Source organism: Hydractinia symbiolongicarpus, chromosome 10, assembly GCF_029227915.1.
Source record: "Hydractinia symbiolongicarpus strain clone_291-10 chromosome 10, HSymV2.1, whole genome shotgun sequence".
Classification (NCBI taxonomy): Eukaryota; Metazoa; Cnidaria; class Hydrozoa; order Anthoathecata; family Hydractiniidae; genus Hydractinia; species Hydractinia symbiolongicarpus.
The window spans coordinates 10,128,460-10,151,152 of record NC_079884.1 but is presented as its reverse complement, the minus strand read 5'-3'; the positions used below and the strand labels follow the sequence as shown (position 1 = coordinate 10,151,152).

At 32.1% G+C, this 22,693-nt stretch overlaps 3 protein-coding genes across 4 annotated transcripts; all 3 read right to left on the bottom strand.

Annotated features, from left to right (window-relative positions):
* Positions 1-1,867: 1,867 nt before the first annotated feature.
* LOC130662516 (GDP-fucose protein O-fucosyltransferase 1-like) lies at positions 1,868-6,692 on the bottom strand. Its single transcript, XM_057461405.1, has 7 exons — positions 5,907-6,692; positions 5,505-5,617; positions 5,246-5,369; positions 4,904-5,069; positions 4,228-4,426; positions 3,185-3,448; positions 1,868-2,759 (listed from the first exon to the last, which is right to left on the bottom strand). Exons 1-7 carry the CDS (start codon positions 6,004-6,006, stop codon positions 2,577-2,579), a joined length of 1,149 nt encoding a protein of 382 aa, XP_057317388.1. The 5' UTR covers positions 6,007-6,692; the 3' UTR covers positions 1,868-2,576.
* Positions 6,693-6,833: 141 nt separating this feature from the next.
* Positions 6,834-11,657, bottom strand: LOC130662517 (GDP-fucose protein O-fucosyltransferase 1-like). The gene is made up of 5 exons (XM_057461406.1): positions 10,981-11,657; positions 10,633-10,804; positions 9,921-10,116; positions 8,951-9,181; positions 6,834-8,541 (listed from the first exon to the last, which is right to left on the bottom strand). The coding sequence occupies exons 1-5, from the start codon at positions 11,042-11,044 to the stop codon at positions 8,338-8,340; spliced, it is 867 nt and encodes a 288-aa protein (XP_057317389.1). The 5' UTR covers positions 11,045-11,657; the 3' UTR covers positions 6,834-8,337.
* Positions 11,658-13,181: 1,524 nt separating this feature from the next.
* LOC130662515 (GDP-fucose protein O-fucosyltransferase 1-like) lies at positions 13,182-22,082 on the bottom strand. Of its 2 annotated transcripts, none has more exons than XM_057461403.1 (8): positions 22,073-22,082; positions 18,601-18,731; positions 18,050-18,168; positions 16,156-16,300; positions 15,808-15,979; positions 15,096-15,291; positions 14,126-14,356; positions 13,182-13,716 (listed from the first exon to the last, which is right to left on the bottom strand). In XM_057461403.1, the coding sequence occupies exons 2-8, from the start codon at positions 18,713-18,715 to the stop codon at positions 13,513-13,515; spliced, it is 1,182 nt and encodes a 393-aa protein (XP_057317386.1). In that variant the 5' UTR covers positions 18,716-18,731; positions 22,073-22,082; the 3' UTR covers positions 13,182-13,512. The 2 variants fall into 2 exon arrangements, with proteins under 2 accessions (XP_057317386.1, XP_057317387.1); XM_057461404.1 differs by having other exon boundaries at positions 16,156-16,282.
* Between the last annotated feature and the right edge of the window lie 611 nt (positions 22,083-22,693).

Sequence of the window (22,693 nt, the reverse complement as noted above, 5' to 3'; positions counted from 1 at the left end):
GTCTCTTCGCGCTTTTGTATTTTGTATCGTGTATACCGAGTAGAATGTATTTGAACACAAATTCGAATGTTAAGTTTTATTAGATTTCCTTTATTCATTTTGGAGGCTCTATGAAATATTTTGCTAATCATGGCGACAAACGTTACAAAGCAAACACCGATAATTATTGTACTAAATTAAATATACAGAGCTCCCAAAGAGCTTAAGAAAAGTATCTCCTACAAGGATGTTGCTCAACTTGAAAAGAAAATACATACCTTATTACACGAAATTAACGCTGTGTGGATAAACGCGGGTAAAAATAGCAGGTCATTAATTAACGCGATTGCTTGAGAAGACCTAGTTTAAGTGTGTGGAAATTAACGCGGTTAGAGACAAGTTTTGACAATTTTCATGTGACTAAACATTTTTTATTCAACAACAATTCAATGTAAAAGTTAGTAAAAATGTCTACTCCATAGCATCGAATGGGTTCAAATGAATATAATTTGTACCCATTTCCCGAGTATTTTCAACAGTGGCAGTAATACCAGCACTTTGCCAACCATTTTTTATAATACTAACTCCTTTCTTTGGTTGGAGGAGCTCGTACGCTTCGACCATCACTTTGGCATGATACGGTTTCAACGTAGACAACTTTAGATCTACTTTGATTGAACATCTAGTATCCGTCTTGTTCTTTTCACGTTAACATACCTCTGCGAGAAATAGCCTTGAAATTTAATCGGCGCGAAAATAAATTTTAATTGAGGACAAAAATTGTATGTATATGATGTATATGATAATGTATGCATACACTAGGAAGTTTTTAATCTTTTTTCGTTGTTTTTTTTAGATCACAAATTAAGGTTGGTTTAATTAACACGGACCAGACTTTAAGGGCTATTTAATCAACACGGACCAGAAATTAAGGGCGGTTTTTATTAACGCGGTTAGAAGTCAACCGCGTTAATAACCACACAGCGTTAATTTCGTGTAATAAGGTATCAACTTCCTACTATTCGAGCTCCTTTCCTCAGTTCGGACGAATTTTTGCAAAATTTCCAAGATAGTAAATGTCTTTAACAACAATTTCTTTTTGAATAAATAAGCAGTTTTACAACGCTGGTAAATGCTTTTTTACAGCTTGATTTATCATGCAGTTTTATAGACATCGGTTTATAAGCTGTACCGAGGCGAACTAAGTAAATATTTTAAGTCCAGCTAAGCTCGGCACAATTTATATAATGAGCCTTAAATTTTTCTCTTTATCATAAATAATACACCCCCTCCCCCCCTCCCCCCTCCCTCCTAAAAAAAAAACCACATGTCCTGCTTTGTTCAATAGACAACTTGAAAAATTCATATATGCACCACACAGAGGGAAAAGAACTCAAAGACAAATATTTTCACCTGAATGTTTTTATTGAATATTAGCATTTCCTTATTTGTTCAGCCATGTTTTTAAATGCCATGCATATTTAAACAGATATGAAGTGCCTCACACGTCAAATTAAGAAGAAAGAGACAGCAGATTATCACAAGAAACTCTCCGCACGACATTGTGTCTCACAAATTTGTTAAAATGGAAGACTTTATCGTAAAAAAAAAGATGGAATAAGCGTCTTGTGTAAATAATTCTCTACCAAGATTTAAAACCCCGTTAAAATAGAACGGTTAAAAAAGAGAAATAAAATAAGAAATTATCTACGTATTACACACTAGCCACGCACAAGCACACTCGACACTAATCAAAAGACTCGTAAAGTTGTATTACACTCGTCACTCGCCAAAAGACTCGCCGCCAAATTGTATTACACTTGCCCTCGTATAAATGGTTGCAGCATAACTGGTGACGTAAATACACAGTACAAAACTTAAACCATGATGAAGGGAAAGGTATTAAGATCGCTTTTTTATAATATGCAAGACGTTATCAATAAAAGTACAATACTTGATAAAACAAAAAATATTCCAGTAAAAAATATCGCAAAGTGAAAACAAATAAAAACAAAAATCGTAAGCTATAAAGAAAAAAAAATATGCATATAAAAATTTATCCTCGTCCCTTAGGATATATATTCGGAGACGAGGTTAATAAAAACCTTGATACAAAAAAGGCTGAATTTTTAGTTTCAAGCCTCTCGTATATTTTACATATTGGCAAAGACAACTGTTAGCTCTTGAGAGGTGTAAGCTACTTGCCTTAACAACAACAGAAACTGAACAAAAGTTGGTTCATCTTTATGAATTTAAGACGCAACAAAAATATTAAGATTTAGAATGAGGTAAAATAAGTTTTAAGACAATAGGGTTTGTGGAATGTATATAAATATTATATATAAAATTGATCCACTACCTTACTTTAACAACAACAACAACAACAAAAATAACGACAAAACAACAACAACAACAACAACAAACAACGATCAGTATTAAATTGTTTTGGTTTTTAAGTATATTAAAATATGCTAAATGTTAAAAATCTGCAACTATAAAATATCGTGTATATATTATAAAACAAAGATAAAAATAAATAAAAAAAACAACAAAAACAAAATTAAACAAGTGCAAAAAAAGTTCTTTTTATATCTCAGTTATATTTGATGACCAAAAAACGCGAAAGGCATGCCGGATATTTGTCTATGCCGCCTTACAAAGGAAGAATAACTGCTGACACAGTTACCAATAAAAAATTTCGCTTTACTCATGATGGCCAGATCGATAACAAGGTTGGTGTGGTTTCGGAGTATGTAGTTGATTCTCGTCCAAACTGCGATCTGTGAAGAAACAAGATTTAAAGATTTTTAAAGTGAATTTCCACTTAAAAACGAAATTGAACGGATCAAAACAAAACGGACATTTGTTATTGCTGAAATCTGATTGATGTATGAGCTTTTCCGTTCCGATCCAAACTAAAAGTTGAAATCATTTTAACTTTTCTCCTGTCCTGTTTCGAGTGGAAATTCAATAGATGTGTTTTTTTTTTGCTGCATCGTATTTTTTACGAAAAAGTTTTGTTTGAAAGCGATGCTGAATAAATAATCTTAGCTCATTTTGGAGTTCGTAAAGAATCTATGTGTTACCTTGTTATACAAAGAAACACTGTTTAAAAGTACTTAGACTGTAGTTATGTCTCACACTGCTATTTTCTTACCAGTCCGTTCTTTCTATCACAAGGCTTCTATGTTATGGCCGATCTTACCTTATTTCCAAAGCTTGTGCGTATCGCTCTGATTACGTTGGTGACGTTTTTATCCGACTCGTCATCTGTTGACACAAACAAAGTTGTTGCTTTAGTTTCATTTAAATATTTCGAGATAAATCGTACGATTACATTCTCTGACGGGTTACACATCTCGTCAGTGAACTTAGTTTGGTTATAAAGAGGTAATCCGACGCCTGTGCACTGTGCCGAAGAGAAGAAGTCACCAAACTGGAACGAATCATTGTACTTGCAAATTTCCTTCTGTAAAAAAATAAAAACATAAACAAAATTGCACTTACGATGTTGATTATAAAAAATTACCTTACAGGATTTTTATTTTTTCTGGAATTTCTTTGAGATAAAAAAAAGACGTATTGTTTCTGGTTTTGTGTAAAGATTGTTAACTCTATGAATCCATGCAAATCATGTGTTTTTTATCGTTGGTATTTTATGGTAACTTTGCACGCTAATTCATACCCTCCATGAACATCACGAAAGTTAATTTGCGCAAAAATAAACATTTAAATGATCATTCGCGAAAATTATTTTCCTTGATTTCGCGATTTGTTAGACTCGCGAAACTTATTCTTTTAAATTAAACCACTATAATCCCAAACATCCAGTATTTTTTAAAAGTTTTTTTAAAAGTCCAAATCTTTTTATTATAACGTCTTAAATTCGTCCACGGACGATAGTTATTCGAAAAAAGGAATTAGTCCTATCACGCTCTGGATATCTCGCACGGAACGCGATTATCAAAAATCCTGGTGGAAAAAAGTTTAAATCCGTTCAATTTGTGTCTGGACGAAAATTTTGCTCGTCATCAAAATACTCAAAATCATTCTCTTCCGGAAATTTTTCCTACTAGAAAAGGGACAGAAACCCACGGCTTGCAAGTGGTTTTACAAAAACTTGTGAGTTTCTTTTAATGATCTTTATGATTGGCTGAGAGGTTGACACGTTACATGCTTAAAAACACACATTTTGGAGTGAAGCTATAGCAAGGTTTTAACTTACACACATAAATGAAAGATTCCTACCATTACTTTTCCAGAAAAAAGTTGAATAGCCAGCGTATTGTTTACATCAACTTTCCTCTTCTTTAACAAGTCTGCCGTCGCCTTGTTAATCTCTGGCGAAAAATCGACATACCTCTGTAATTCTTCTATAGATTTCGCGGATGTCGTTTCTCGACCAGGTGGTCGTCGTAACGCTAAAACGGGTACACTTGGTGGGTATCTAATAAAAATAAAATTCAATCACAAGCTTATACAGGGTGGTAAATAAATTCTATTTCCATGCAATGTTCAGTTTGCACCCAATTGGTAACAGCTGGGTTATACATAACAAAATTCCAGGTCTATTTTTCCTTTTGATGCAATTTTTGAATTCCCTGACGTTACAGGTTTTTCAGATCGCTGGGCACAGTTGAAAATCTACAAAGATAGATTTATGTCGCAAAAATTCAAACCATATTACACATTGCTTCAAAAGCGTACTACCAAAAAACTAGGTATAAAAATATTTTGCGAGATGTAATTCGGTTCTAATTAATTGGTATTTTGCCCATACACACACACACGCACACACACACACAAAAAACAGCCCATTTTTTGTTGACATTAGCCACCTAATAACGCTATTAGCAAGAAGCGGTATAAAAACAGTCAACACAAGTCACATGATATTCATTGGAACAACCTAGGGACGCAGTACCTTGATAGCCAATGCGACGCTGAAGCCGGGTTAAACACTGTGTCCCATTTTTTATTGTCATGCAATTTAAATCCAGTGAAAACGATATTATGCATTCGCCAGAAGGTTCCAAAAGGATTGCCGTATACCATTTCGCAGTTTCCATCAGTGAATACCCTGCAGTGACCTACAAAGAACAGTGTAATGTAACTACTATAATGGTGTCTGTTGCTATGAAAAAAAAGAAAAGAAAGAAACGCATTTCTTCTAAAGTAGATTTGAAACTTTGAATACACGTTTCGTTGTTGATAACTGGCATTTCAACTCCACGTGCGAATAGAGGAGTGTGCAATAAAAGTCAACCTGTTCTGTTGTTTTTCGGCCATATTGAATCAGCCATCTTTTCCATGAAATACTTGAACGATATTACTTTGTGATATTTTTTTAACTCTTCCAAAGAAAACCATCTATCGTACGGAACGTGTACCTACGTAATAAAGTAACGCTTAATTATGCTAATTATGTTTAATTATCCTAATCCATGTTTAATTATGCTAATTATGCTAACCCATGTTTTATCATGCTATGTCACAAAGAGAAAGCGAAATTGAAAATGACTAACCGAATTTGCATCAAATTTATAAATTAACCATGGTGGTACCACCAACGTCCGGTTAATTCCTTTCGAAAAAGCAAGGGCGTTTAATAAGTGATCAGTCTGCTGGCCAAACTCACCTAAAAATAAAACGATATATTCAAAACAAATGTGAAAAAATTTTGGAGATACAACACTGAAATGAACAATCCTTGTCACTCCTCTGAATAAAAAATTTGTTGTAACAAAGAAATTACTAAAAAAAAGCTAAAATGGAGCTGAAAGAATGTTTAAGGATTCATCAGGTCTGTTCTTGCAGGAACACTAAATAGTTTTTTTTTTCAGACGCCAAGAGTGTAGGTCGAGCGACGTACAAAATACTAATAAGCAGATAATTCAAAAACAGTTATTTAATAAAAGAATACTTACCAATGCATGGACAATAGAGTAAATAACCATTTGGATCACGTAACAGAGCAGGTAAAATAATTTTAAAAGTTAAAATTATGATCAGGATCACTTTAAGCATCGTCTTGAGGTTTAAAGTTCTACTTTTTAGTTATCTTTAAGCGTAGTTAATGTTTAGTCAGTGAAAAGTGTCAACAATCCCGTCTTTTTTGTGGTTAATATTTTGCTGAGAAAAAAATCAATCAATTTCGTTCAACCTTACCTAAACTTTAAAAACACAATTAGTTAAAAAAGTTGTTTCATTATCGAATAGTAAATGTATCGCTTACTCTTTATTTAATTCATATTTAATATATTATTTATAATTTTAATTCATTCTGATTCAGACACTGATTCACCTTACATTCCTTAACGTTTAAACATTTCATTGTTTTTAAACATTAAAAGTTGCTCAGTTACTGTTCAAACTTTCAGTAAAACTTAACTTTATTAATAATAAATAAAACCAAAAGCTAAGTAAAGTGGAGTGGAAATCAAAAATTATCCCAAATTAAAAGAAAAGAAAGCAGTTTTAAATACTGTACTTGAGCCCACCATCTTGAATGAGCACTCCATCCTTTTGATAAAAATATTCAGTAAGCGTACCTCCCATGACAGCTACCTCTACTTTGAAAAAGAGGATATCTTATATTGCAAGTTTTCAAAAAAACTTTAAATTTATAAATTGTCATATTTTAGTGTTTTCTTTTTTGATCTTCGTGAAAATGTTTTTAAAATTTATAACTTATAATTAAATGAGCATCCGAGCGCAAATTCAAGTAAATACAAGTTTGAACCAATAAAGAGTTAAAAATGTGATTAATCTCTACTCCAATCAGATCACTCATTTGATAGTATGAAAGTGAAACTGAACTTGTATCACTTCTAATAAAAAAGCTAAAACGATAATTTCTGTTGTCATAAAAATTATTGTGAAAAACGATACAAAAACGTGAGAAAGTTATCCTTTTACATTAGAAAATAAATAAAGTTTTGGCAAACCCTAACTTTAACTTAAAAATACAACACATGGTTTTAAAAACATGTTGACTTGGTAAGGACCTGAAGCGAATATAAATAATCTAGATTTAAACTTTTAAAACTGGTACTGGTCTGAAGTGCAAACACGCAGTATAATTACTGTGTTAGCTTCCCGAACACTACTTGAGGTTTAAGTCTCAAAAACAAGACTTGGCTAAAATTTATTGGTGCCGACAAGGTGTGGACATTAGAGGTCAAAGGGAAGCAGCCTTGGTAAAATTTTACATGGGTGCTTTACCGTAACATATAAATAAAATTTATGACATAATTAAGATTAAAACCGAAGAAAAACTCTAATAAACTCATAAAGAGTAAAAAAATTGACACATTTTGGCTATGATGTACGCAAGTACGGTTACTGTGTAAAGCACAAGATAAAAAATTCCAAACTTTTCACTAAAATTTCCAAAAGTATTCACTTCAATGAAGGAAGACAAATAAATACAATATCTATATACTCTCCAAATAGACAAATAAAAATCCCTTTTTTTTAATTTTTAAATTAATACCGAAAATAACTACACAAAAGTAATGTAACAATATGAGATTGATACACACACACAACAAGCAACGACAAGAAACACCACACACAAAAACCATTCATCTATACGTCTGACATAACGAGAGATTGAGAAAGAAAATAATTTGTTTGTTTATCTTGTTACTGTAAAAATAAGTTCAGATCATCCTCCACTTGACTTACATGATAAACCATACAAAATTCTACATAACTGTTTTTTGGACTACTTCCAAAACTTACATCCAAAAACTTACTTATATACTTAAGGTTTGTGTGAGAAAAGGTTTTACAGCCAAGTCCCTGCAGCTTTATGCAACTCAGCAGGAACAAGGTGTCGACTTTTAAGAAACTATACTTTGCCACTCACACATAAATACGTGTTTTTACAGACAAGCTATATGTATAGCTTGTCTGTAAATAGGCTAGGCTTCTAAAACAAAGGGATGATGAGGGGATGAGGGGCAAGGAAGGGGAGGGGAGGGCCCACCACCATGGCACAAACTAAAAAAAAGTCCATGAGGTCATAATCACAAGCAACTGACATAACAATATAAATATTAAAATCGAAATTAAATAATACCACATCATTGATTAGACATCGACAGCATATGGTGCAAATTTTAATTGCTGTCTTTTATTAATGTACTCAAAAATGAAAAGGTGTTGCCATTGTTTATATGGTCACTGTCAATGCCAATTCACAAGACTGTTTGTCAGCTAAGCAACTTCCTATAATGCAATGGATTTCTTGAACATAAAATATGATGCACGACTTAGATATTCACATGTATAAAAATCTTTCCATCCTAAATAGTTTTTCTCTTTTGTTTTCAATCTCTTCTCCATATTAACTCAAAGGTCATCATGTTTTATTTTCTGGGGATATTCAATACCAAAAAATCCGACTGGTAGATTTCTGGTCTCTCTATGCCTTCTTACAAACGCAGAAAATGTTGATACACAATTTCCAATAAAAAAGTCAGCTTTCGACAACAGAGCAATGTCAACTATTGGATCACTAACTTCATTTTTAGGTTTGCGTTTATGAATAGTAACCTAAAAACAGAATTCAAAACATTGCTACCTGTACAATGTTCAAAACACACATTGCTTTGTTGCATTTTTAAACACACAGCAGAAGACTTTGCTTTATTATTTAGTATGACAAAATAGTCACGGCAAAGTTTTATCTGGGAGAATATTTTCTAAAACTCGCTAATGTGTGCTTATTGCTAACGACTTGCTAAGAGAATAAAAAATTCACAGTAATAGATGGTTCATTGAATTCGATAGTTACAAAGAACATTAAATCAAACGGAGTATAATATATAAAACGTCTTTTCATCAACAAAAATTTTTACCTGAAATAAAAGGGTTTAAGAAAAAATACGAGATGTGAGAACTGGTTTCTTGATAGAAAAAACTGCGGAAGTTTCCTAATAAAGATACTGAGTAGGGATAATACCTTCATTCGTTTCAATTCTTTCCTAAATGTATCCATCATGGCATCATTATCTGTGGCCACAAACACAGCTTCTGCATTAGTAAGTCTTACATATTGTTTGACTCGCTTTAAAATTTCTGCTTTTGTGGGATTACACATCAATTTGGTGACGCCATTTTCCTTTGCATGTTTGGTGCATTGTGCAGAAGCAAATAACGAAGAGTACCTGTCCAATTCATCACACACACGTGTCTATGTAGCACAAAAAAATAAATAAAAAATAAAAAATAAAAAATTGGTGGCTTTTTTCTTTTCTAACAAAACCAGACAGTGGAAAAACTAATTTTCAAAACAAAATTTACTTGAAAAGAAAAAAAGGAATTGAGCTTGCAAGATAAATTTTTCATTCACGAGGTTCACAGTCACAGCAAAAAAGTTTTGATACATTCACAGTTTTACAGATAAAATAACTTTGACACTAATGATTTGTATTTTCTGTTTGTGCTAGTCTTTTTGTCCTAGACAAGTATAGTTCAGAGGGCTATACTCCTAGAGAGGTGTCCTATGAGGAAACAAATTCGCTGAATATTTTCCTGAGTATTGCAGGTTTCCAGCATTTTCAAAATCCTGGCTAACTAAAACAAAAAGGCTTAGACGCTTTAGTTTCTAAAACTTACCAAACATACTATTAGCTAATTACTAGCATAATCTCCTGCATATTTAAGTTGTACAGAACGTTATCGTGTGATTAACTAATTACTGTTTCTTCTCTTTTGAGCTTTTAATGATCATTTTTTTGAAATTAAAAAGCGATTTTTTGGAAATTTAAAACTATGCAATATCTAAACCCAATTAGTCCTGTGATTTGACTTCTGTTTCCATTTACCTTCAAGTATAGACAAAATACCTTCCCTAGTCCCCCTCAAATTTATTTAAAAATTTATTAGCGAAGTAACATAATCTTTAAAACAAAGCAATAAAAATTCCATACCAAATCAATACCATTCCGTAAATGAATAGCTACAAATCTCTTTCCTTTCATTTCCTCTCTAATAAATTCATCCGCCAGAAGTGATATTTTCTGTGAGAATTCAATATACTTTTGGATATGCTGTGTAGCAGGTGTGGATGGAAAGGAGCCAGGTGCTCCCTGAAATGCGATCACTGGATACTCTGATGCGGGAAATCTAAAAAAAAAAATTTTGTTGTCCTTTTTTTTACGTTTAAAAAAAATTAAATGAAAGATTTATGGCTTCATGGCTGTGACAGAAATTTTTGCATTCTAACAGCTTTGTTGTTAGGGACATTTTATCCATTGTAACTTTTTTGAATTGCAAAATTGGTGCTTTTAATTCAGTAATCCTAGATAATTTTACTGCAGCTTACTATCACCCCATATTTTTAAAAAGAACCATGTGTTTAACCGCTTTATCAGCGTTCAACAAAAATTATTGTATCATTGTGATACTGCATTTCTCATTGATATCGTGAAGCACCAAATTTAACATTATGTTTATTCACTGACTGATATCAAGATTTTGATGTTTACATCAAATTTTTTATGTTCATGCTTTTGTTTGTTTTTCGTAGTTCTTTGATATTTTCAGAATGTTTACTTTATTTGTCCTAATTTTCCAATAATATACAAATAAAAGCTCATTAAAACACTATCTAATTGAAATTAATTTTGATGCCTATCAAACCTGGCAAGCCAGCCATTTTTTGTCTCTTCGTCATCTAGAGTGTCCCAGAGTAAACCAGAATGTTCTATGTATCCATCAAAGTTAACCCCAAAATGATCCCAAAATGGTCCAAATGGATTGCCATTTTTCATTGAACAAGTTTTCTTATCTTCACCAAATCGGTAACAAAAGCCTAAAAATGGCAAAATACATAATGTCTTCAAACATGGACTTTAATTTAGAGGCTAATTGTGAGATTAAAAGACCTTGAGTAAATTAACATTTATCTATCCAAAAATAAAAGAAATGATTATTACAATCTGAGCATAAAATGCTATGGCCCGCATCAAACTAACAGCCATTACAAACCTTTTCTTCTACCAGCTGGCCAAACACGTGATGCTAATTCAGACATAAAATGATCCATTGTCATTACTTTTGGGTAGTATTTCTTCAGTGGTTCGACTTGAAACCAATCTTCAAAAGCTATTTGCAACTGAAAAAATTGTTTTCCCTGGGTAGAGTTAAGAACAAAGACAAATTTGGAGCAGACAAAAAAAACAGGGCTAATACACGTCAAATATCATAGAATTATTTGGTATTAGCACTAAATTCAACATTAAAAAAAAATCTTGTAAACAAAGAGAAGGACAAAAATAAAAAAATAAAAATGAACGAGAGAAACACAGCCCTCTGAATAACTTAAAAATGTCAGTATGATTACAAAACTATGAAGTGCCAAGGGTTTTAATTCTCTCTTTTATGCTTGTAAAAAAATATTAAAAAAAGGATGTCACTAATTCTTACAAAGATATAACATCTTATAGAACTTTTTATGGAATATTTTAACTTGTAAACCCCATACAACAAAAAGTGCACTACGAGCCTCTAACTTTCAAGTTCCCAGGCCTACCAATAAGAAAATTTTTACGATAATTTAGAGTGCACACTCAGTCCATGTAAAAAAAAAAAAATGAATAAAATGTAAAAAGTAATTTCAAATGAATTGTAGCAAACAATTGTACAAATGTTGCCCTTTTGGTTTCGAGAACACACATTAGCAAGGTGTAACATTTTACACAATCACAACTTTTTAACTGATGCATGAAAGGAATTCCATTTAAAACTACTTTTTAGAGAAAACAGATATTTAATTAAATGTAGATTAAATGAAAGTCAAATGTCACACAATTGGTAGCAAGTAATCACATGTTTAGATGTGACAAGGATAAGAATCTTTACATTTGGGTTATACTTTTTATTACAAATAAAAAAGAAATGTGCTATGAAATGAAAATAATATATCAACTAGACAAGTTTTTGTAGAACTGGGAGGGCAATCACACAATTTTTATTGTTTTGCTTCTTTTGCAAATTATGAAAACATGATCGTGTTGACAATCACAAGGGATTCACTTTAAAAAAAAAAATTGTTTAAGCATATGCCCAATTGTCCACTGTGATATTCCATAACTCTATATTTATTTTCACACACCAAGATCACTGTATAAAAAGTATTTACTACGGACAACCAAAAAAGACTACAAAGACACTATTGTCTCAATGACCCAGATCATTAACATCACAGGAACAATCCTATAGGTCCCATAGATCAGTCAACAGTTCCTTTTTACTGCTGAAGTGAGTTCTTAAAATTACAGCGATACTTTGGCAAATATATGTATTTCTGAAATTTAATATAAAATACATATATGTATTTCTGAAATTTGATATAAAATACATATATGTATTTCTGAAATTTGAAGATTATCTTATTTGATTTTCTTATCAGCAGTGCACATGGATGCACATACTAAATTATTGTTTAAAATACAAATACAAGATTTACTTTAGCCATTGCATGGTCAAAGTTTAATCTCTCATATGTTACTACAAAATGCTTGAATTCTGTTTCTGAATTATTGCTCTTTTACATATTTTTTTTTATCAATAATAACAATAATAGCCCCAAAATCTTTGAGATTTCTAAGATAATAGACAAATAAAAATCCCTTTTTTTTAATTTTTAAATTAATACCGAAAATAACTACACAAAAGTAATGTAACAATATGAGATTGATACACACACACAACAAGCAACGACAAGAAACACCACACACAAAAACCATTCATCTATACGTCTGACATAACGAGAGATTGAGAAAGAAAATAATTTGTTTGTTTATCTTGTTACTGTAAAAATAAGTTCAGATCATCCTCCACTTGACTTACATGATAAACCATACAAAATTCTACATAACTGTTTTTTGGACTACTTCCAAAACTTACATCCAAAAACTTACTTATATACTTAAGGTTTGTGTGAGAAAAGGTTTTACAGCCAAGTCCCTGCAGCTTTATGCAACTCAGCAGGAACAAGGTGTCGACTTTTAAGAAACTATACTTTGCCACTCACACATAAATACGTGTTTTTACAGACAAGCTATATGTATAGCTTGTCTGTAAATAGGCTAGGCTTCTAAAACAAAGGGATGATGAGGGGATGAGGGGCAAGGAAGGGGAGGGGAGGGCCCACCACCATGGCACAAACTAAAAAAAAGTCCATGAGGTCATAATCACAAGCAACTGACATAACAATATAAATATTAAAATCGAAATTAAATAATACCACATCATTGATTAGACATCGACAGCATATGGTGCAAATTTTAATTGCTGTCTTTTATTAATGTACTCAAAAATGAAAAGGTGTTGCCATTGTTTATATGGTCACTGTCAATGCCAATTCACAAGACTGTTTGTCAGCTAAGCAACTTCCTATAATGCAATGGATTTCTTGAACATAAAATATGATGCACGACTTAGATATTCACATGTATAAAAATCTTTCCATCCTAAATAGTTTTTCTCTTTTGTTTTCAATCTCTTCTCCATATTAACTCAAAGGTCATCATGTTTTATTTTCTGGGGATATTCAATACCAAAAAATCCGACTGGTAGATTTCTGGTCTCTCTATGCCTTCTTACAAACGCAGAAAATGTTGATACACAATTTCCAATAAAAAAGTCAGCTTTCGACAACAGAGCAATGTCAACTATTGGATCACTAACTTCATTTTTAGGTTTGCGTTTATGAATAGTAACCTAAAAACAGAATTCAAAACATTGCTACCTGTACAATGTTCAAAACACACATTGCTTTGTTGCATTTTTAAACACACAGCAGAAGACTTTGCTTTATTATTTAGTATGACAAAATAGTCACGGCAAAGTTTTATCTGGGAGAATATTTTCTAAAACTCGCTAATGTGTGCTTATTGCTAACGACTTGCTAAGAGAATAAAAAATTCACAGTAATAGATGGTTCATTGAATTCGATAGTTACAAAGAACATTAAATCAAACGGAGTATAATATATAAAACGTCTTTTCATCAACAAAAATTTTTACCTGAAATAAAAGGGTTTAAGAAAAAATACGAGATGTGAGAACTGGTTTCTTGATAGAAAAAACTGCGGAAGTTTCCTAATAAAGATACTGAGTAGGGATAATACCTTCATTCGTTTCAATTCTTTCCTAAATGTATCCATCATGGCATCATTATCTGTGGCCACAAACACAGCTTCTGCATTAGTAAGTCTTACATATTGTTTGACTCGCTTTAAAATTTCTGCTTTTGTGGGATTACACATCAATTTGGTGACGCCATTTTCCTTTGCATGTTTGGTGCATTGTGCAGAAGCAAATAACGAAGAGTACCTGTCCAATTCATCACACACACGTGTCTATGTAGCACAAAAAAATAAATAAAAAATAAAAAATAAAAAATTGGTGGCTTTTTTCTTTTCTAACAAAACCAGACAGTGGAAAAACTAATTTTCAAAACAAAATTTACTTGAAAAGAAAAAAAGGAATTGAGCTTGCAAGATAAATTTTTCATTCACGAGGTTCACAGTCACAGCAAAAAAGTTTTGATACATTCACAGTTTTACAGATAAAATAACTTTGACACTAATGATTTGTATTTTCTGTTTGTGCTAGTCTTTTTGTCCTAGACAAGTATAGTTCAGAGGGCTATACTCCTAGAGAGGTGTCCTATGAGGAAACAAATTCGCTGAATATTTTCCTGAGTATTGCAGGTTTCCAGCATTTTCAAAATCCTGGCTAACTAAAACAAAAAGGCTTAGACGCTTTAGTTTCTAAAACTTACCAAACATACTATTAGCTAATTACTAGCATAATCTCCTGCATATTTAAGTTGTACAGAACGTTATCGTGTGATTAACTAATTACTGTTTCTTCTCTTTTGAGCTTTTAATGATCATTTTTTTGAAATTAAAAAGCGATTTTTTGGAAATTTAAAACTATGCAATATCTAAACCCAATTAGTCCTGTGATTTGACTTCTGTTTCCATTTACCTTCAAGTATAGACAAAATACCTTCCCTAGTCCCCCTCAAATTTATTTAAAAATTTATTAGCGAAGTAACATAATCTTTAAAACAAAGCAATAAAAATTCCATACCAAATCAATACCATTCCGTAAATGAATAGCTACAAATCTCTTTCCTTTCATTTCCTCTCTAATAAATTCATCCGCCAGAAGTGATATTTTCTGTGAGAATTCAATATACTTTTGGATATGCTGTGTAGCAGGTGTGGATGGAAAGGAGCCAGGTGCTCCCTGAAATGCGATCACTGGATACTCTGATGCGGGAAATCTAAAAAAAAAAATTTTGTTGTCCTTTTTTTTACGTTTAAAAAAAATTAAATGAAAGATTTATGGCTTCATGGCTGTGACAGAAATTTTTGCATTCTAACAGCTTTGTTGTTAGGGACATTTTATCCATTGTAACTTTTTTGAATTGCAAAATTGGTGCTTTTAATTCAGTAATCCTAGATAATTTTACTGCAGCTTACTATCACCCCATATTTTTAAAAAGAACCATGTGTTTAACCGCTTTATCAGCGTTCAACAAAAATTATTGTATCATTGTGATACTGCATTTCTCATTGATATCGTGAAGCACCAAATTTAACATTATGTTTATTCACTGACTGATATCAAGATTTTGATGTTTACATCAAATTTTTTATGTTCATGCTTTTGTTTGTTTTTCGTAGTTCTTTGATATTTTCAGAATGTTTACTTTATTTGTCCTAATTTTCCAATAATATACAAATAAAAGCTCATTAAAACACTATCTAATTGAAATTAATTTTGATGCCTATCAAACCTGGCAAGCCAGCCATTTTTTGTCTCTTCGTCATCTAGAGTGTCCCAGAGTAAACCAGAATGTTCTATGTATCCATCAAAGTTAACCCCAAAATGATCCCAAAATGGTCCAAATGGATTGCCATTTTTCATTGAACAAGTTTTCTTATCTTCACCAAATCGGTAACAAAAGCCTAAAAATGGCAAAATACATAATGTCTTCAAACATGGACTTTAATTTAGAGGCTAATTGTGAGATTAAAAGACCTTGAGTAAATTAACATTTATCTATCCAAAAATAAAAGAAATGATTATTACAATCTGAGCATAAAATGCTATGGCTCGCATCAAACTAACAGCCATTACAAACCTTTTCTTCTACCAGCTGGCCAAACACGTGATGCTAATTCAGACATAAAATGATCCATTGTCATTACTTTTGGGTAGTATTTCTTCAGTGGTTCGACTTGAAACCAATCTTCAAAAGCTATTTGCAACTGAAAAAATTGTTTTCCCTGGGTAGAGTTAAGAACAAAGACAAATTTGGAGCAGACAAAAAAAACAGGGCTAATACACGTCAAATATCATAGAATTATTTGGTATTAGCACTAAATTCAACATTAAAAAAAAATCTTGTAAACAAAGAGAAGGACAAAAATAAAAAAATAAAAATGAACGAGAGAAACACAGCCCTCTGAATAACTTAAAAATGTCAGTATGATTACAAAACTATGAAGTGCCAAGGGTTTTAATTCTCTCTTTTATGCTTGTAAAAAAATATTAAAAAAAGGATGTCACTAATTCTTACAAAGATATAACATCTTATAGAACTTTTTATGGAATATTTTAACTTGTAAACCCCATACAACAAAAAGTGCACTACGAGCCTCTAACTTTCAAGTTCCCAGGCCTACCAATAAGAAAATTTTTACGATAATTTAGAGTGCACACTCAGTCCATGTAAAAAAAAAAAAATGAATAAAATGTAAAAAGTAATTTCAAATGAATTGTAGCAAACAATTGTACAAATGTTGCCCTTTTGGTTTCGAGAACACACATTAGCAAGGTGTAACATTTTACACAATCACAACTTTTTAACTGATGCATGAAAGGAATTCCATTTAAAACTACTTTTTAGAGAAAACAGATATTTAATTAAATGTAGATTAAATGAAAGTCAAATGTCACACAATTGGTAGCAAGTAATCACATGTTTAGATGTGACAAGGATAAGAATCTTTACATTTGGGTTATACTTTTTATTACAAATAAAAAAGAAATGTGCTATGAAATGAAAATAATATATCAACTAGACAAGTTTTTGTAGAACTGGGAGGGCAATCACACAATTTTTATTGTTTTGCTTCTTTTGCAAATTATAAAAACATGATCGTGTTGACAATCACAAGGGATTCACTTTAAAAAAAAAAATTGTTTAAGCATATGCCCAATTGTCCACTGTGATATTCCATAACTCTATATTTATTTTCACACACCAAGATCACTGTATAAAAAGTATTTACTACGGACAACCAAAAAAGACTACAAAGACACTATTGTCTCAATGACCCAGATCATTAACATCACAGGAACAATCCTATAGGTCCCATAGATCAGTCAACAGTTCCTTTTTACTGCTGAAGTGAGTTCTTAAAATTACAGCGATACTTTGGCAAATATATGTATTTCTGAAATTTAATATAAAATACATATATGTATTTCTGAAATTTGATATAAAATACATATATGTATTTCTGAAATTTGAAGATTATCTTATTTGATTTTCTTATCAGCAGTGCACATGGATGCACATACTAAATTATTGTTTAAAATACAAATACAAGATTTACTTTAGCCATTGCATGGTCAAAGTTTAATCTCTCATATGTTACTACAAAATGCTTGAATTCTGTTTCTGAATTATTGCTCTTTTACATATTTTTTTTTATCAATAATAACAATAATAGCCCCAAAATCTTTGAGATTTCTAAGATAATAGGAACATTAAAAGTTTTGTGAAAATGTCTTCTTTTTATTAACAATGTTTGTAAGTTTTCAACTATATTTTTTACATAAAAGTTGTGCTGACACAAAAATTGCTGTGCATGATTATTTTCAATCAAAAGCATTAATATCAAAAATCACACATACAATTCTTATAAAACTTACTATAACACAACACACACACTAGAATATTCCAGACATGTGTTAGCCATTGCAAAATCCGAGGGTAGCAAAAATGCATGAAATTTGAAAAAACTTACAGAATTAAAGGGTTGATCAGAAGGATATGTAATCCAAGGTGGTAGCACTAATGTACGATCCAAGCCTTTCGCAAATGCAAGGGCCCCAATAAATTGGTCCGCCTGATTTCCAAAACGACCTAGACAACAGCAACAAAAATTTCACTGAATATGTTGTCACATAATAAAAACACAAAATAACACATCAGAGCACATTTATTCAAGTAACTTATTTTATTTAATCCTTTAACAACACTAGACCAACATTGCTCAGATGAAGTGTACAACACCTGCCATCACCTCCTGGTTTTTACTATACTGATCAGTTCTTCCAAGCTGTGCTACGCTTGTATCACTAGGAATCTTCATTCAAAATTGTTAAATACCCCGGCAGACAAAAAATAGCAGTTTTTGTGCCACATGACTGAAAAACATTTAAACAAAACACTCTTTAATAAATGGATAAGTGTAATATGTATTGTAAATGCATTACTTATCACCCACCTTTTGTTAGGCTTGAGGTTGCCTACTTTATAGTCATAACCATGAAAAAAAGATGAACAAATCCTTACCCATACAGGGACAATACAAGATGTATCCATCCTTATCAATGTCCTCCAGCTTTGCATCAGAACAAACCAAGGCAAACAAAGCTAAAAAATTGCTAACAAAGTTGATCCAAGACATTCTATTATTATTACCTAAAAATACATACACATTCATATTAGACAAAACAGTTTTACCCTTTTTCAACTTAAATTTTTATAGACTGTTAATCAACAAGCACAAATAACCTTGAACCTAGCCAAAAAGCTATTATGAGAAAAAAGTTTGTATCCTTAATATATAAGGTCACAGGGATCATATATACTCCAAATAATTGTTCAATTATATATATATATATATATATATATATATATATATATATATATATATATATATATATATATATATATATATATATATATATATATATATATATATATATATATATATATATATATATATATATATATATATATATATATATATATATATATATATATATATATATATATATATATATATACGAATTTTCAAATATTAATTTTGATGTATATATCCTGCTGGTAGACTACTGACTTCGATGCTACATGCTAACATGTATTGATGCTACATGCGAACACTCCAAGCTCTGCCGTTGCATTGCGATCAAATTGGCGGCCGCATTTGGTAATTTGCCACAGGAAGCCTGACACCCTGAGGGGCCAGCACAATGCTAAACGAGTCCGAGTAATCAAACTCAACTACGAAGGAGTGCAGAAGCATGCAAGCTAATAAAATTGCCAAAAAACAGGAAAGCTTTGAACACCGAGAAACACAGTTTCTCCTCTCAGACGAACTACAGTATTCTTTTGTCTTCTATAAGTAAAATAAATTAATTTTTATTAGCATACCGAGAAGAGTTTATTTAGGCTTAATGTGATTTCTTATTACACCGTTAAATGATTACAGTAAAGCATTATTTTACTTTAGGTATGGAAGAACGACAAACATTCTTAATTTATGTTATCTTTATATTAACATATTGTGTTTTATATTTTAGGCTTATGAAAATAATATATGTTCAGCAGGGTTTTTGTCCACATCGAGCCAATGTGCTTGCCACAGGAAGCCTGATACCCAGCTTTTCATGGTAGCAGAGGTATACCACACTTAAACTTTCTAAAGACTGAACTAGATTTAATTTGTTCTAAAGACTGAACTGGATTTCACTTTGAGCAATCGTTAAATAACAATCGCTTCAGAAAAGAAGACCTGGCCGAAATTCTAAGATAAAATTTCATATACCACTTGAAAAAACAAAATTGAGATGTGGAAACTTGTTACTTCTGTTGATAAAAAAGAACAAGGCATTGTTTTACTGTTAGACTCCTTTAGAAGGAAATGTAAAGGCAGAAAAAACAGTTTCTGACCTGACTGCTGCAGCATTGCATGTTGATAATGGCTTAGATATTCTACTTGAAAAGCTAGATGTTGTATTAAAAAGCGAGAAAGTTGACGAAACTTACAATGCATTCTATGAATGACTATATTGTCGAGTTCGAACACTTGTATAGCAAGATGCATGACCATAAGATGAAATTACAAGATACAATTTTGGCATTCAAAGTACTTGATGGTGTAAATCTTAGAGATGATAAAAGAAAACTTGCTCTTCCAGTTGCTAATGATTTACACTTTGACAAAATGAAATCTGCTCTTAAGAGAATCTCTCCGAAACCCGATTTTGATGCCACAATGGCTTCATCTGCAATAAAACCAGAAAAAGCGTTTTATAGCAAAAAGTCCTTTTCGTACTCTCCAAGATCAAAAGTTGTAAAGTCTGGCACCGGTGGCAGGAAAGAAAAATGAATCCAATGAACAAACATGGTAAAGTTTTGCGTTGTATTGTGTGTGATTCGAAGATGCATTGGACCAATCAATGTCCACATGCAGCTCAGAAACATTATGTTAACATCAATAGTTCAGAACAAGAAGAACTTTGTGAAGAGGTTGAGCTTGTACTTATAAGTAGTGCAACACCCTAAAAATTGGACAAGCAGGAGATTTTTGTTGCAGAAGCTGCGAAGTCTGCAGTCATCGACACTGCATGCACCCACACTGTGGCTGGGGAAAAACGATTCAATGATTTTATTGATTGCCTACCATTAGACAAAAGAATGTCAAAGAGTCAGTATTAGACACTACATTTAATTTTGAGGATGGAAGAAAAGTAGCTGCACTGAAAAAAGCAATCATTCCTATCAAAATTGGTGACAAAAAGTGCTACATAGAGACAGAAATTGTAGAGGAAAACATTCCTCTCCTACTTACTCCTACTGCAAAATGATAAAGCCACATGTTTGGCAAAGAGACGAAACTTTGTCTCTCCACCAGCGGTAACTACTGCATCTAAAAATTCCCTAGTGAATCACAGCGGCTATAGTCACAACTAGTATTTGGCCGCAATCCAAATTTACCAACAACCCTTACTGCAGAAGGTCCTGCTCTGGAAACTACTCCCGAAACAGCAGTTGTTGCCAAACGCAAGGCATTTACTAATGCAAAGTCCTCTGAGAAAATTAAACGTTGTCTTAAAAAACAAACCAGACAATGGTCTTACCATGGCACTTACCAAATTGGTGATAATGTGTACTACAAGCGACAAATTGACCAAAGATGGAAAGGTCCTACTAAGGTTCTTGGTCAAGATGAACCTGTTGTTTTAAGGCTTTTAAGGCTTAATATATATTAAAGAACATGTTTGTCAAGATCAAGTAAAAGTAACTTCAACTCAGCTACCTTGCACCAAAGAAAATGTGGTCATACCTGTTACAAAGAAAACAACTTCCGAAGAAGAAAACGAGTCAGATGACGAAACACAATCTCCGCCTGTTGTAATGACTGCACCTGAAACCCATCAACAGGCAGCAAATAAAGCAGCTGTATCTGCACCAAGAAATGCATCTACTACAAAAATTGCACCTATTAACCAACCAAAAATTAAAGTGAATCAGAAAATAACTTTTTAACAAAGAGATGGACAACACTGTGAAGCCAAAATTCTAATTAAAGTGGGAAAAAGTACAGTTCAACATTCCAAATGGCTTAACATCCAATACAAATCACCCAACTCCAATGCCGGAAAAATTACTAGCCTTGATCTCTCAAGTGTGAGGAATACTCAAATTCTTATTTTACTTTAGGTATGGAAGAACGACAAACATCCTTAATTTATGTTATATTTATATTAACATATTGTGTTCTATATTTTAGGCTTATGAAGATAATATATGTTCAGCAGGGTTTTTATCTGCAGCGAGCCACTGTGTGCCTTAATAGTTAACCAAGCTTTTCAATTCGTTCCTTTGTTTTATTTTATCAACCCAACGTAGCCATATAACTTTTTTGTATCGAGTCATTCCTAAGAAGACTTGAGTATTCATCATGCTCAACTACGGAAGACAACAACAACTTCAACATGCACAAAAAACTAGACATTCCTAACATTGCTACACATGTTAAACTCAGACATTAAGCCGAGAATGATGATGATGACCTTTATTTCGTGAATAACATGTGCTACATGTTCCCAGGCAGCTTGCTTTTATGAGCGCAAGGGAATCAAAGTTGACTAATTAACTTTCATTGTGTATTCACTTAACGAAGAGTACCAACAGGAAGGTAGGTCAATGGCACTTGTACTTCATCAGGGAGGCATAAGAATAATTTCAAACATCAGTGGAATAACTATTAAATTTCATGATTGAAACCGTTACACAAGGAATTGCATAATTTTTTGACTACCGAAAAATTCGACTTGACACCGGCCATTTTGGATCTCCGTCGGTTATATTCTCAGTAATTTTTCACCAACACCCAGAATTTTTAAAAGTTTGAGATAAAATACTAAATGTAAAAATAGGAATAAAATTGTAACAATGGAACTATGAAAATAATTCTAAAGGCATAGACTTTATAGTGTTATTCAAAACAGAATGGTTTTAATTAATTAATAAACCCCCCAATCAGAGTGAATTTGAAATTATTAGATTGTTCTTCAAGTACTGAAAAGTTGTGAAACGATGCTGGAGAGTGATTATGAATCATCAAATGTTCAAGAACAGCAGTGGGCTGAGGTTA